General features: G+C 35.4%; 1 protein-coding gene across 3 annotated transcripts in view; it reads left to right on the top strand.

The window, feature by feature from the left end:
* The window catches only part of RXFP1 (relaxin family peptide receptor 1), a 45,908-nt gene that overhangs the window by 20,111 nt on the left and 9,929 nt on the right, over positions 1-15,868 (top strand). For 2 of the 3 annotated variants that reach the window (XM_061373464.1, XM_061373482.1), the window contains exons 3-11: positions 7,587-7,691; positions 8,521-8,626; positions 9,844-9,915; positions 11,523-11,594; positions 12,530-12,601; positions 13,374-13,445; positions 14,097-14,171; positions 14,437-14,508; positions 15,425-15,496. In XM_061373464.1, the coding sequence (XP_061229448.1) occupies positions 7,587-7,691; positions 8,521-8,626; positions 9,844-9,915; positions 11,523-11,594; positions 12,530-12,601; positions 13,374-13,445; positions 14,097-14,171; positions 14,437-14,508; positions 15,425-15,496 (718 nt within the window). The remainder of the gene's footprint in view (positions 1-7,586; positions 7,692-8,520; positions 8,627-9,843; positions 9,916-11,522; positions 11,595-12,529; positions 12,602-13,373; positions 13,446-14,096; positions 14,172-14,436; positions 14,509-15,424; positions 15,497-15,868) is intronic. The other variant, XM_061373473.1, reaches the window with a different exon arrangement.

Raw genomic sequence — 15,868 nt, 5'->3', positions numbered from 1 at the left:
AATTTTCAAAGGAAGAGCTTTTCCTCTTTCTTTACAGCTGTAACACTTGATTCTGTAGCTGCTTGCTGTTTATAGATAGGAGGTTAGAACATTTGTTTGCTTCATTGCTTTTTAAACATGAGCAAGAAGGATAAATACCAGGCATAATCATGAATTCTGCTCAGCTAATGCTATGCCACTGTTGACTTGGGAATAGTTCCTAAAAAGAGTATTTCTTACATGGATGACATTGCTACTACAATGTTAATGTATTCTAACAACTCTCTAGGGAAAGCCCTTGGATGCCCAGTGGCATAGTAAAAGTGCCAAGTACATATTTCCAACTACGTATTCATGGAAAGAAGCATTTTGGAATCTCTGCTTTGACAGTGATGCTTAATGATAAGCAAAGCATCATTTACTACCAGTAAATAAAAGCATCATTTGATTAATGCAAAACAAAAACAACAAAAAACAGTAGCATTTATGATGTAGCTTTGCATGGAGTCCATATGTGGTTTGTTATCTTAAACTGCGTGTTTGTTTAGATGAGCAAATTCAGACACATGAAAAATTGCAAAAACATATGAAAAGTTAAATCATAACAAAATGTACTCCACAAATTCGGACAGAAGACAAGCAACGTTGCCAGTAATAACTGTTTTTCAAAATACCAACTCTCTGAGTAGCTTTAGACAAAAATATTCCTTAATCTGCCTAATTAAGTATTTAAATTTTAAATCTTACACAGAAGCACTTTATTTTTATTTATTTTTAATTCTCTAATATGCCAACAGAACTCAGGGCTGAACTTTTACCCTAGATAAGGGTCAACTTTCTCTGAATGTTATTTTCCTAGTATTACATGCAGTGATAAAAGTGTAATGTTACCAGCCTAACAACATTTGTGTAATTACCTCTTCTAGGTACACCACTAAGTCAGTTATTTTGTAGTCCTATTATGCTAATTACAGAGTTCTATAAAAATTCAAATGCATTTAAATTTTAAATCTCTGAGAAATTAAATATTTGTTTTTCTTGTGTGATATTCCAAGATCTTTGTTGAACTGTCCCTAATATTCCAGCCATTCTGTTTGATAATCAACGTGATTTGTTCCTCGTGATTGTAAATTAGCTGTGATGTTAATATGATGACAGTTCTTAGGGAGAATCCTTCCAGTAAATTCAGTGTAGTTTACCTCAAGTTTTATGTTCCAAAACCACCCATCAGCTCTTGAATTTAGTTTGGTACAAAGTTGTAAGTGGAGATCAGATCTCCAAATGTCACTCAGCTTTCCTCCTTTCAAAGGGAAGTCTGGACTTTACATCCTACATGGACACTTCGTAAGCATATTTTATTATATGTCTTGAAGTCTAAGATTAAGCCCTACTGCTTTGTCTCTAATATGTTTAGCACTATGCATCAGCATCCTGTAGTTACAGGTTCTGAAAATCCCTTGGCTGTAAAGTACAGGTGTACTCATCTCTTTATAAATATGCCTGCTTTCAGATTTAAAAGTTTTTTCCTAACTTCCATTAGTGTTTGATCGTACCCAAACATGCAGTCAAAAATCTGTGTGGTTGGTTGATTTATGATGTTCTGTTCTAATTTAAATTGCAAACAATAAGACCAATATAAAATCTTCAGTCACACCACCCGGGCTTTTGACCACAACATGTCTTGTGAAGCAAGGCTGAGGGTGATGAGAATTGACCTGGACTGACTTCACTAAAATCAATGGAAAGGCTCCCGCTGTCTTTAGTGAGCAAAAATCATAACTTACCTAAATTAGAAAACTAATGAAAAGCTCAGATGTTTCAAAAAAAAAAAAAAATCCCCAAAACCACAATGTTTTTTATTCATGCATTAGCCTTCCAGAATAGTACTGGATATGACTGGAAACACTGCTCTAGCAGTGATTTTCTTTATTTCTCTAGATAAGCTGAAGAAATCTAGGTTGTGATCTCCTGCAACTTGTCACAGAAAAAGGAGATACAAAATACAGTATCTTCCCATGCAGTCTGTGATACCTAAACCTCAAACATAAATATCTTAATTCTTCTTTTTTTAAACTGAATTGGGAATTGAGTAGATAGGGTTTATTCTTTGTTTAAAATCATGGTTACTGTCATTTCACTCTCCTGAACATCTCTGATGCTCCATCTCAGAGCTGATTCTTGAAATAGGGTCTTCATTTATTGCTAGTAAATCTCTAGAGGAAATGGTTATGTGCAAGTGACACAGGTATAAGTTCATATTTAGAATTGGAAGTATTTTAACATAAGAATTGTTAAAAATGCAAACACCAGAATTCTTATTTATTTCAAGACCTAAGTCAGGTGCACTGAGTCTAATCCCTTGCACTTCTGTAGACCAGGTTCTTTCACCATGAATGGGGCATTAAAAAGCCAGTGACTACTGTTACGTATTTAACTACCACTCTACTTACTAGCAATAATAAACGGGCAATGGAAGGAACACCATGCTAGGGTGTTTCATTTTATCTTTTTTCACAAGCAGGGTCTTTAATTATGTAGAGTAATGGAACAAAATAGCATGAGCTATTTTGAGAGCATAAGTTTCCTTACTGTTTAGAAATTTGGCTTCTGCACAATTTTGCAGATAGTTCTGCAAAGCTGATTTTTTGGCAGTTAGGCAATGGTTGTAGTGTGTCTGCATTTTTTTTTTAATCACAGTGTCATAGCCACATTTTTCCAGTCCAGTGAAGCGAGAACAGGCATGCAGATTTAATTTAAGATGTTTCTGACTCTCCAGAGGAGTTCTTCACTGGCTAAATATATTTACCATTGTGTTGTGCCCAGGCCTAAAAGCTCTCCAAACAAAAGGCAGCATTCAGCTCCCCAGTGGTTAAGCTCAGTTATAGATGTTCGTTAAGCTCTGTCTAGCTCATAGGCTGGAAATCACAGAGGTTTCTGAAAGAACTGGGGCAGGGAGTGGCTGTTTGAAGTCTTGCACCTATTTACCTTTAAAAGCACAGACCTCATCTGTCACTGTGCACCACACAGTCATCGGGTGACTGCCTTGCCTCATTAAATATGTTATAACACACTACTTTTTTTTTAAGGGTTTATAATAAAATTCCACAGGATGAAAGTAATAACAATCTATATAGATGTCATGCTGTTTTCTTATGTGTTTCTTTGAAGGTCTATAAGCTTGCAGAGATTGCAGTTCTGTAGGTTCATCAAATCGTATTCTAGATACCCATAGCAGAAATCTGCATTTCTATGGGACATTTCAAAACACTTATACAAAAGTTATATGTTTTAGTATTACAAGGTTGCTCTTAAAGGGTGAGAAATTTCAGAAGGTGAGTTTCCCATTTTTGTTTCATAACATTGCAGAAGGGCTTGGTGACTTTTTATTTCAAATTAATACAAATAATGAGTAATTCTATAGCTAGTCTCAGCTTTTCCTGACATGACGTTTTTTCCATCATACTTGGAATGTGACATTTAAATGTATGAAACACCATTCCGTTTTGAGCCCTACATAGTAAATTCTGTTTATGAAGCAAAAAGAAAGTGCTTGGAAGTCTGCAGTATGCTCAAAATGTAGCAAGTACCTCGAAAAAGATCAGATTTTCAAGCTTCATGGGGAAATTTTTCATATATGGTCAAATTTTATTGTCTGTCATTGCCATTCATCCATGGTATGTGGGCACTGTAATGATCAGGTTTACACTAATGTGCAAATGTCAGCAAACAGAATAGCTTTGCTGAGGTTCGGGGGGGGGTAATTTAATTACTGACATCTTTGAATAGTGTTAATAACTAAGAGGAACTTTTACATTTCACTGGACTTATGTCTCCTCTGTCCCTGATAAAGGGACTTTCAAGCAACTCAAATTTTTATAGATGTATTCATTTATCTGCATAATAATCCACGAAGACATGGCTAAGAGAAGGCGAAAGTCATATAGATAACATCCTGTTCATAAATTTACTAAATATGAGATGCATCTTTAATTTAGCAAAGCTGATATTTCCTTGAATCTGTCACTGGAAAGATTATTCAAATCTGTAGTTTGTAAGGATTAACATATTCTGTCTCATTTCTTTCCCATCAGAAATAGTAATTGACAACTTTTAGCCAGGAACAGTGTATTAATCTGTAGTCAGATAAGTCCAGTTTACAATTACTTATTCCATTTATCCTGTGTGGGGGAAGATTTCCTGATGCCTTCTTTCCTCAGATCTCATTTTTTACAGAAGTGCAGCCAACAATATATTTTAGAACCGGCTTGGGAAAAAGCTATTTCTCATCTGAGCTGTACTCCCCCAAATGATAGGTTTGGGATTTCAAGACCAGTACTATTACCAGTCATTCCTTAAAGTGTTTGGAGAACCTCATCACGACAGAGGTAAACAGGTCACAAACCTATCATATAAATTCTAAACGATCACAAAGTGATTTACAGTTCTGGCATTAGTGCTTCACCAAATGGTCGTACTAAATATAGTTATTTGTATGATACATTCTTCTGGGATTCGACAAAAGAGTTTGTATAAAATAAAGACTGTCCCAGGCTTGGGCACAAACCTTGGCCCAAAGCAAACATTCTTGAGGGTCAGAAAACTTCCAATAACTTGTTTTATTGTGTTCAAATATGCCTTTGAATTTCTAATAGAAAGCGGGAAAATCAATGCCATGAGAAAAAAAAACATTCTTCAAAATGAACTGACCAGAAACTCAAGACAACTGGAATGCTTCCAGTACAAAATAATCCATCTTTTCTCTTCTCTGTGCTTTTTTTCCCTTTCTCTTTTATGGCCACCCAGAAGTACACAGCTGCCTCTTGATTTCCTTGGAAATGCTGGTGAACTTCCCCTTCATAGTGAACTGCTCTCTCATTCTCATTAATGTAGAAGGCACTGCTCATCCTTTTTCTCTGCAGATGTGAACTGCAGTGATGGTCACCTCTTGTACATGCTTTGTCACTTGGCAAAACATTTTAAAGATACTAAAAGGTTGAATAAAATCTCATCTATCCATTCTTTAGTGTCAGAAGCAGGGAAATGCAGAAAAATGATACTTTTTATGTTCATTGTCTTACAGGAGGATTAGAATTTGTGGCTTTTAACTATATATTCAGAATCTTCAGATAAGTGGTTAGCTGTCCAAAACTCTATGAATGTAATTATGAATTAGAAAGTCAAAAATATTTTGAGATTGTACTCCTAACTGCAAAATACTTATTTGGTATAATTATGCTCCAAGTATAATCTCATTTTCAATACATCTTGACAGATTTCTGTTAAAAAATTCTTAGTGAAAGATTCCTTTCTTCCATCTTACCTCCTCTGCGTACATTGTATTCTGCACTGGTTTCTTCATGCTTCAGTTGGTGCATCCAGTCTTGCAAATGAAAGTCTACGGATATGCTCCAGTTAAATATTCAGAAATAGTGATTGGGAAACCTCATTACAGCACTAACTACAGGGCAGATCCACTTGGCAAAGGATCTATTTCCATCACTTCATCAATTACAGATTCCGTTCTGCAGGTAGTCCTAAAAATGAACTTCCGAGCACTCAAAATAGGCAGGAGCAATATTGCTGCAGCTTTGCCAACACCTTTTGTTTTGTTCAAAATGCATTAGGCTGCTTCCGAATATCAGTGTAATGATCTGAACTGGCAAAACTGTTATTGGATCAGAGCATACCAGGTGCTCTTGTGGAATTTAGTGAAATGCATTTAAATGCTTTCTCTATGTGGGAAACTCTCAGTTTTGCAAGACATAAACTAATTCACATTAATTTCCGAGTGAAAAAGGCACTTTTCAAGTCTGTCTTTTCCCTTAATGAAGCAATTCCTGAAGACAGATTTTTATTTCCTTTGAATCTTTTATCTTTTGAATTCATGCATTAAAAACTAATAACTAGATAAAAGATAGTTTGGCTGAAGTTACTTAATCTTTCATAATATCTATTAATCAGCTTTTCAGCTCAGACAGCAAAAAGGCAGGCATCTCTCATAACAGCTCCATCTGCTGACACTCTGTAGGCAGGCTTCAGGGGATGCTTTCAAGGTAATTTCCCTATCTTAACTGAAAAAACAACTGCAGTGAGACAAAAAAAATGAAATGTCATTTCAGAGTGGGAAAAGTTTCAAAGAAGTAAATATATTTTATTTCCCCCTGGCTATTTTGAAGCCAACATATACAGTAGTAATGTTTATTTGAATATACAGATTTATAGAGAAATATCGATGAGGAATTGTATTTAAGTTTAAACAATTGCCATGTGAAATTGGTAAGGGGGGCGGAGTGTTACTAGAATATAATAAAAGTGAAACAGACTGTAATAAATAGCAAAACAGAGCCATCCTCAGAGTTCTCATATAAATGTTGTTTGACAGTAGGTATCTTTAGAAAGTAATGGTTTCAATTATCACTGGTGCTTTGACTCACAGCTAGTGGGTGCCATCCAAAGGAGCACTTCTGCTACTGGAGCATATTCATTAAATGAGATGCTTTAAACTAAAATGGTATGAGCAAAGCTGAAGAGAGTTCAGATTCAAATTAATAAAGCTAAAATTGGGTCACAGCTTCTGAAGGAAAGTTTGGGAGTAATCTCTCAATATCTTCTTTTCTTTCTCGTGTTTATTCCTGCCCTGTTTTGGAAGTGGTTACTTGATCAGTAGACTTACTGATATATGACAGCATATGACAGACTTCCAAGTTACAGATCTGTAGTTATTTCCAGCACCCCTGTATCTGGAAATCCCTATTTGTAGAAAGAAACTGAAAGATCTACTCTTCACTTTTTGCCTTTATGGCTATAAACCACTCTGTGCATCTATACATATTGACCAGACTGGTAATATGGAATACTTTGTTTAAGAACATGAATAATAAGCTTAACTTAAACATACTGACTTGAATATGTTACACTACATCACCCATTCTCTTGAAAAGCAATGATCACTTTGCCTTCATCTAGATTTTCAGGAAAGAAATCTATACATAGTGACCAGACTGGTAATATGGAATACATCTATACATAGTGACCAGACTGGTAATATGGAATACTTTGTTTAAAACATGAATAATAAGCTTAACTTAAACATACTGACTTGAATATGTTACACCACATCTCCCATTCTCTTGAAAAGCAATGATCACTTCACCTTCATCTAGATTTTCAGGAAAGAAATCATAGGCTGTGATAGTGTGAGACAGCCTCTGAAAGTAGTCAGAGTCGTTGCAATCATCTGAGCTTTCCTAGACTGTGAGAAACCCACATGTTTAAGGAGGTAGGAAAATATGGTTGCTTCTCATTTTTAGACTCCTACATAAACAAAAAGCTCTGAAATGAAAGATTATATTATTTTGGTACAACTGCCACAGAAAATGTTGCAGGTATAACAAGCTGTTACGACTATGCAGTTCATAATCTCTATACATGCACGTGATTAAGCAGAGGTACAAAAATAAAGTAATTTAATGGTCTATGAAATGTTCTGAAGAAAACCAATTTATTTAGATAAACCTTGATGCACCTATATTTAGTGAAGGCAATTCTACCTTCTTTTTCTATTCTAATGTGACTTCTATTTGGGATTTGCTTATTTTTTTTATTAGAGGACTACAATGGATGGTCTCTGCAATTTGATAAACATTATACAAAGGACAAATACAATAAAATGAAATCTCTGTATGCATCTCAGACAAAGACACCGGAGTGCTGTAAGTAATTACAGATATTACTTGTGTGACTATTACTGATGATTCCTAGAAAGAAATACGCTGCAAATACGCTTATCAGAAAGAGAAATAAATGGTTCAATTTCATTTATAGTAAACCAGAATTTACCTCAGATGAACAAATGTATCAAAGCTAATATCAGTTCCATTTAGAACGATTCATTTTCTGCAGGAGAAACGTAAAGGAGGGCAATATAAACGTTATCTGATATATCAATGCTTCCGTAAAGTCCATGAAACACTCATCTTTCAAAGTGAAATTAAGGCAATATTCCTCCAAATTCACTTCTTCATACATCAAATGGCTCTTGCAAATCCCTTCCACTTCTGTGGGCATTCGCCCCTTTTGGACGGATTTTCTGATTCTGCTGTCTGCCATGAGCACTAACTTAAAGTGTGGAAATAGGGTGAAATAGTGTGAAAGAGAGCAAAGATTTCCTGACCCATTTTCCTCCCGTTTTCACTTGGACAGAGCTGTGCTCATTCTAGTAAATACAAGGACTGTATAACTTAAAAAAGAGACACAAAAAAATCCATGCCAGAGTCCTGTGTATCCAGCCTAAAACTCAAGAGCTTTTAACAAACTTTTTCACAGAAATCAGGATTTAACATTATCTTTTTTGTGTCCCTTTATATTTATTGTTAGGGTTTCCCAGGTCTAAATCAATTATGTAAAAACAGGTGACTTAATTTCTGTTCAACACAGTCTTGTATGTCTGTCTTGTTCTATTACATATTATTTCTTTTCTCCACATCACATCACACCACTCATCCCCCATTTTGCCATGACCATATTCTTGTTCTCACACAGTGGCTGGTGCTGTGCCAGCAGAGTGTACCTGTCAAAGGCTGGAGATCTTCTGTGATGCTGCCAAGTTGTGTGCTGTCCCATCAGTCTCTTCAAACATAACCATAATGTAAGTAGAACAGAAAAGTAGCCTCTTGCTCTGTTCAGGATTGACTACCAATCCTACAACATTTCCACAACTACAGCCTTATAATTATGACAGGTTGGCTCAGCTGGTGCTTGTGAAAGTGTAATGTGTGTCTGTTGATAAATCCTTTAAGATTTTAAGTACAGATTCTCCCTGCACAAAAGAAAAGGAACTAAAAAGATGCTGTGTGAATTGATCATTTCATGCTTGTAACAGTGACTTGAACTAGCAACAGTTTCAAGAAATCTAAAGAAATCTTCAAAATAAATGTTTCCTTCTAAGACACAATGCTTAAGACCTTTTTCTATAATCTTGGCAATATTCCTAATCTATATTGCTGCCAATAATCAATATCCTTGAATTCAGTGGAACTACCTACTTGAGCAAATCTTTTTAGCTTTCATTTCATATTTCTGAATATGCTATTATTTAAAAGGATCTAATCTGGGTTGGGTCATCATACAGACCTGTATAAGTTAAACTTTTTGAGGAGATCAGGGAATGGTTGACATTGCTCTTCATTTGCACATTACTGTTTGAAAAGCTGTTTTCTGTGTGATGAGCAGAAGGCAGCACCATGTGTCCTTACCTGAGGATCTTCCCTGTACAGGAGGGGTATGAATCTTTCTGTTTGGTACCAGTTTGTGTCCATTTGTGGCTGACATTCTCCTGTTGTGTCCATGTTCAAACACCACAGTACTTCATGATGAAGGTTCAGAGTCAACAAAGACTTCAAAAATAATGGCTAAGTTATAGCTATAGAAAAATCAGTAAATTGGTTCAGCTGAATTCAGGCTAGACTCTCTTCTAATCAAAACATGGCCTGAATAATTTTAATTCTCAACAGGACACTTGAGTTGGTGCCAAGTGGAGATGGGGGCATAGGGACACATGCACTGGGAAATAAGTTATCAATGTATTTGAGATTTGAAATAAATATGTGGTTTAATATGTCCTCAAATCTTTCTAACTCTTAAGATTTAATTAGAATTTTGTCAGTTGCTCTTGTGATATGGAAGAGTATTTTTTATGATACAGCATTTGTCTTACTGCTTAAATAGATACAAATATTCAGACAGAGGTAGCATATTCAGATGATTTTCCTAGTTAGTATAAAAGCTGCTCTTACTGAGTAATAGAAGTGGCAGCGCTGTAGGAAGCTGGGAGAGTAGTTTTACTCTGTGCATTCATTCCTACAGGTCTCTTCAGAGGAACCTGCTAAGGAAACTTTCCGCTGACACTTTCAAGAAATACCAAGACCTTAAATATCTGTAAGGAGTGCTTCAATTTAATACATCTATTTAGTGTCTTAAATATTCATCCTTTCCCATACACATACACAGAGCTTAACATCTAAGTGACAACTGTCAGTTTCCACTCCAAATTCTGTTTTGTCTACCCCTCATCTGATTTCATAACTCATTTGGCTATATACTCATTTGGCTATTTGGCTAAAATAGTTTGATTTGACATCTCTCATTTGCAAAACCATAATTTCTGCATATTCTATTTTGCACCAGAAAAATGCTAAACTTTCATCATGTCTGAAGGAAGTTACTTTTATAATGAACAGTTTTATGCCAAAAGTAATTACAGTAATTTAATCCATATATTCTGCAAGACAAAAAACTGGAAACTTTAACTTCCCATTGTTATGGGATGTGCACTCACATGGCACTTTGTTTTACTCCTAATTATGTCTGGTAACAATTCGATAACATCACAACTAGCCAAATTGTTATGGCAACACAATACTGTGCTATGTTTTATGATGTCTAACATATACATTGTTCGAAAATCATAGCCTTTAATAAGTTTTCTTTGTATAGAGCTACTGAAAATCAGAATTAAATGCAAAATTTAGTAGGAGTAGGACTCCTATATCACCAGTTCCAGACACTTAATAGTCCTTGGAAACTTGGTGGAGTGCAACTCTTACAGAAAGTGTGCTGTACTGCAGCACCATCTCGTGTTCATAAAGTTAAGTGCTATTATGACCTTACAGTCTTGAAAGGTCCGTTTTCATAAAAAGAAATACATCCATATCTATCTGTACAAAACATTTGCTTCGAACACTGATTTCACACCTTTCTGATCGATAGCTGTAAATTTTCAGAAAGCTCTTGAGCAGTGTTTGACAGAAACCCATTTTGTAAAAGCCAGTGTCAGATTTGTTACTGCTTTTGAACAGGAATGCTTCTGAATGCTTTATTAACTGTAACTCAACTAAAACGATTTATATTTAAATGCTAACCAGAGACTGTCTATAATACTTAACCGTTATTTGGAAAGGATTTAAGGTTTGCAGTTGATTAATTTTTTTTACTCATTATTTCATCAAAAGAGTTGAAGAGAACACTTAGTATTCTTTACAGGTTAGTGAGATTTGTTTTACATTTTTATTATATTATCATAAAAATGCAGCATTTTGAAAATTCTCTTATCGTATAAATTAAAAACTCAAAATACATTATCATTTGACATTTGCCATGCAAAACTTTGCTTGCAGTAGTGTTCTGGCTAAACATAAAGATCAGGAGACACAGGTGAGAACTTTAAGGTTAGGGCCTAAACCAGGAGGTCACAAACAATCACTTTATTGATCATCTGAGGCAAACCAAGTATTCCTTTGAATGAGGTTTGTAATTCTGCTGGGGGGCAGGGGGGAGGAGGGTATTCCTTTTAAAACATCTTTGCACTCTTTGCAGCTGTAGCTGTGAATTGTTTATTATCAAATGTAAGGTATAACAACTTTGACAGCTTCTTTTCAAATATAACCCACATTCAGTTTAGTTGATAGATTTCTATGGGCTATTTATGCTTGCTCTGACTTTGCATGCTTGGAGAATTAACTGTTGTTGGTTTTTTATCTTCTTAGGTATCTTCAAAATAATAAAATCAGAGCGGTATCTGAACGTGCTTTTAAAGGTTTATTCAACTTGACAAAATTGTAAGTATTGCTTTTTGAATACTGAAGTAAAAAGCAGTGGGAAGAGCTCTGAGAGTTGTCATGGAGGTCTCTCTCTTATATGAGATAATGTTAGGAAGTTGCAAAGTGGTCCAAACCTTTAACTCAATGATTGGAATGAGAAAGCAGAGATAGATTACGACTAAACATGAACTAAAACAAAAGTGAGAGCATGTGATGGTTGAAAACTCCTTAACATTACATTTTGATTTACAGAAGCAAACCAAAGTAACCAGTATCAGTAACCAAAAGAATGCTTTTAATTTTGCAGCAGCTTTTTGAAAAGTGTTTCTACCTTTTAAGGAAAATGCTTAGTAAAAGAGACAACAAATAAATTTCATTGTTTGGTCCAGGTTTTTGTTCCTGTAACGTTTTTAAAAGGAAAAATTTAATATGTTCACCTCTTATATTTCCATCACACAAATGTAGCTTATTATCTGTTATTTCAGCTGCTATTATTACCTACCCAGGCTATTCATACCATCCCTCCCCCTTCTTTTCTCAGCCTTTCTTTTTCCATGATTCTGGTATCTAAATTTATGATTAACGTCCTCAGCAAAGTCTGAACATGATCCTGGGAACATTCATGGAACAAATCTGTCCAGGTTTAAACCATGACAGAATCACTCTGCAGAAGAAAACTGGGAAGGGCCAAAAATATGATATAGTGAAAATGTTTAGCTTGCTGTGTTTTCCTATGGATAAAACAAAACATTCTACATACTTGCTCTGGAAGTCCTCACCAGAGAGTTTCATCTTGCTCTCAAAGAAGGGCATGAGAATTATTATAATCAAAACAATAATTATAATTCATTTTAATTGTATTCTCATAAATTATCAGTGGGAAAAAAAATAAAACCAGTTCTCATGCACCTGATACTAATTAATCTCTCCATTTATCGTTGGTCTTGTTTTAGATACCTGAGTAACAACAAAATAACTATTTTGAAGCCTGGTGTCTTTGCAGATCTCCACAGACTTGAATGGCTGTATGTCTTTTTCTTATTTTTATGTTTACTTTCCCAAGGAATAATTGAAGCAAGGCAAAGAAATATTCGGATTGCTTTCATTGATGAGCATAGCAATATTTTACACTAGATAATAACTAAGGAACTCCTGTTACATTGTACAGGGTAAAAATTTAGTTGACTGGCAAGAACAGGAACCAGTTCTTGGGCATTAATGGCTCCAATGACCAATGACTTTTAAAATACTAAATAATGTTTATTAGTAATTGCTTGTTACAAATCAATACATAACTCCACTACTGTAAAACAGTAAAAAGAGATATTCTGGGGGACAGTTCTTTCCCTCTAAATACTGCTTGCAATATGCTTTAATACTGTTTTTCAGACAGATGAAAATGAAACACTAGTTCAATTAAGTTATTCAAAATAAGCAAATAATAAGATGCTTCTGGAACTGATGCATTGCCATAGAAAACTGTTACGTGGTGCTGCTTTGTTTTCACAGATAATCTGTTCAAAATAGCTTGATCTAAGAATTTAAAAAACTGACAGAAAAAGATTTTTCAAAATTGAAAGCAATTATTTTAACTTTTTTTATTATCATTAAGTTATTCTGAAAATAAATTAATTTGATGAATAACCTGACCTGCTAAGGAGTAGTGTGATAATTTTTTAAGTACTTTGACTGGACATTTTAAGAAATTCACTTCAAAGTATGTTAGTTTTTCTCATCTGTTCAGTTTAAGACTGCAGTCAGTTATCAATCTGATACATGCTCTGCTGTAATTTATAGGATAATTGAAAATAATAGGATAAATCGGATCTCTCCATTAACATTTTATGGACTCAAATCACTTATTCTCCTGTAAGTATGGAATAAGACCCACAAGTTTTATTTTAAAAGAACAGAACAGAATGGACAGTTATATATAAAACCTTTTTATAACGACTGTGCTTGCTCACCTCGGAATGCTGCCAGTCCACATGCAGCTTCTTCTTGCCACAAGATAAAATGTGCTGGAGTAGGATTTTGGCAGCAGTGGTCATGCAGTGTCTGGAAAAGTATAGGGAGAGGGCTGGGAAAGATGGTAAAAAAATAGTATCACTGAGGGGGCAAGGAGGTGGCAGCTGCAGCCATGGGTGCTGGTTGTCTTCCAGTGCAGGAGGCAGGGGTCCACAGCCCTGTCCACAACCCACTGCTGCCTGGTCCAGGCCCAAATACAAGAAACCATCTCCCCTGTGGCCAAGAGGGAAACCTCCTTCCATATTCCCCTTCCTCTGTCACCCATAGGAGCTACATGTTATGACTGAATAGTCAACATCTGTATTGACATGCTATGTTTTATTTAAATGGCTCTGAAGTGAACATCTTTTCCTGGTAATTAAAAAGTCAAGGATAAAATACCACTCCACAGAATGTAAAAGTACATACATAAGAGACCTGAATATTTTCTATAATGTCATTTTTGGCAAATATAAACAGCTATACTATTTCTCCTTTTTTTTTTTTTTCCAGAGAGATGATGAATAATTCTGTTGCTCATTTGCCTGATAAACCTCTGTGCCGATATATGCCAAGGCTAAACTGGCTGTAAGTCTACCTTATTTCACTAGCAAAATATTATTGTCTTTATATGGTACTTCCATGCCACATTTTCTAATGGGGCACTGGATCTTACAGCGTGCCTGCTGGGTCACTGTAGGGTTGATGACCTGAAGTCATCAATTAAGTATGCAGAAATATTCCCACCCTCTTCTGTGCAGTCATGAAGTTCTGGTAGGGTGTTTCTTCAATTACCTTAGAATAACTGCATCATTTTTTTTTCAGTGATTGATGTTTTGTTTTTATATCCCAGAGACCTTGAAGGCAACCATATCCATCATGTAAGAAACGTCACTTTCATCTCCTGCAACACTCTAACTGTACTGTAAGTAATAGGATATGTTAGCTAGCCAGAGTGAGATATGCTTGTGCTGAACAGTCAAGTGATTCATTACAGCTACTATAAAAGTTTCCTCAGTACCATGGCTGTTTAGAACTCAAGGACATTAAATTAAAATGCTTGGTTTTAAATTAATGCCATATAGAACAACCACTCTTTACATCTATAGCAAAGGTCAGCACTGATATATGCAACTGAAGTCCACTGAAGCAATTTTGACTGATATTAAGATTTAAAATTTTTCATTCAAAATATTGTTTGGAAAAGGAGGCAAAAATCTCATAATAAAAAGCAGCAAACATACAAAATACATAGCTTGTTTCTTCATTTTTAAGAGTTTGTTTGGCTGGTGTGTTGGCTAGCTCATCACTTTCAGAATACTCCCCAAAGCTTCCTCTGCAAACCCCTTCCAATTTTGAGAAATCAGTAGGCTCCACAGTAGCTGTCACTTTCAATTAACTTGTGCAGTGCCCATAGTCTTGGTTTTCCCTTTGCTTTTACAATAGAGGTTGTTTATTTAAGGAGCAAGCTCGGTGGCAGATGAAATAAGGGTGAAGGAAAAGTTGCACAGCCATGGGCCTGTGTCTGTGATGTGGTTAGGTTACATAATCTTCCATCCCTCTTAGTGTTCCTCCTGCTGTCAGTCAATTTATACCAGCTTCATATGGGTATCTATATGTGTGTGTGCATATATCTGCGCAAATACCTGTGTGTATAAGCACCAAATATTATTTACCAAATTGTAAAATGGTAGGCTTTGAGATCTGATTAGCTTGTTAACTGAATCAGGCAAATTTTTGAAGATGCAGAGAAGAGAGAATTTTTCAAGTCTACAAAAAGTTTTCTCGAAAACCAAACTGATGGACAGAAGTAGCAACATGAGTTTGTTTTATTCTTTCAGGGTGTTGAGAGAAAATAAAATCAGCTCTTTAAGTGAAAACAGCTTTTCTTTTCTCCAGATGTTGGATGAATTGTGAGTAGATTTCTTCTTTCACTTGTCCAAGTCACAAAGCTTTGTCATTTATGTTGCAAATATTACTTACCATAAATTCTGTTTCATATACCATGCTCTGGAAATAGCACCCATCCTCAGGTTTTCTTTCTATATATCTAACACAAAGAAATAGTTAATAAAATACGTACTCTCTATCAATAACATCAGGAGTTTTGTTCACAAGAGTGTTATTTTCTCTGAACAGAATAATCTTACACTACCACAGTCTAGCGGGATGTGTGTGCTTTCCTTATTTTAGACCAGTTTGCAAGTTTCAGGCAAACTGAGGCCTTTCCTCCTCTGTCCACAGTTATTTGCAGGTATGTTTAGTGAGAATAAGGAGCAAAGTAG

This window comes from Neopsephotus bourkii, unplaced genomic scaffold (genome assembly GCF_033783945.1).
Source record: "Neopsephotus bourkii isolate Nb327-2 ecotype Australia unplaced genomic scaffold, CSIRO-AGI_Nbou_v1 NB_168, whole genome shotgun sequence".
NCBI lineage: Eukaryota > Metazoa > Chordata > Aves > Psittaciformes > Psittacidae > Neopsephotus > Neopsephotus bourkii.
Note: the sequence above shows the minus strand (reverse complement) of the source record. Positions and strands in the feature narration are given on the sequence as shown.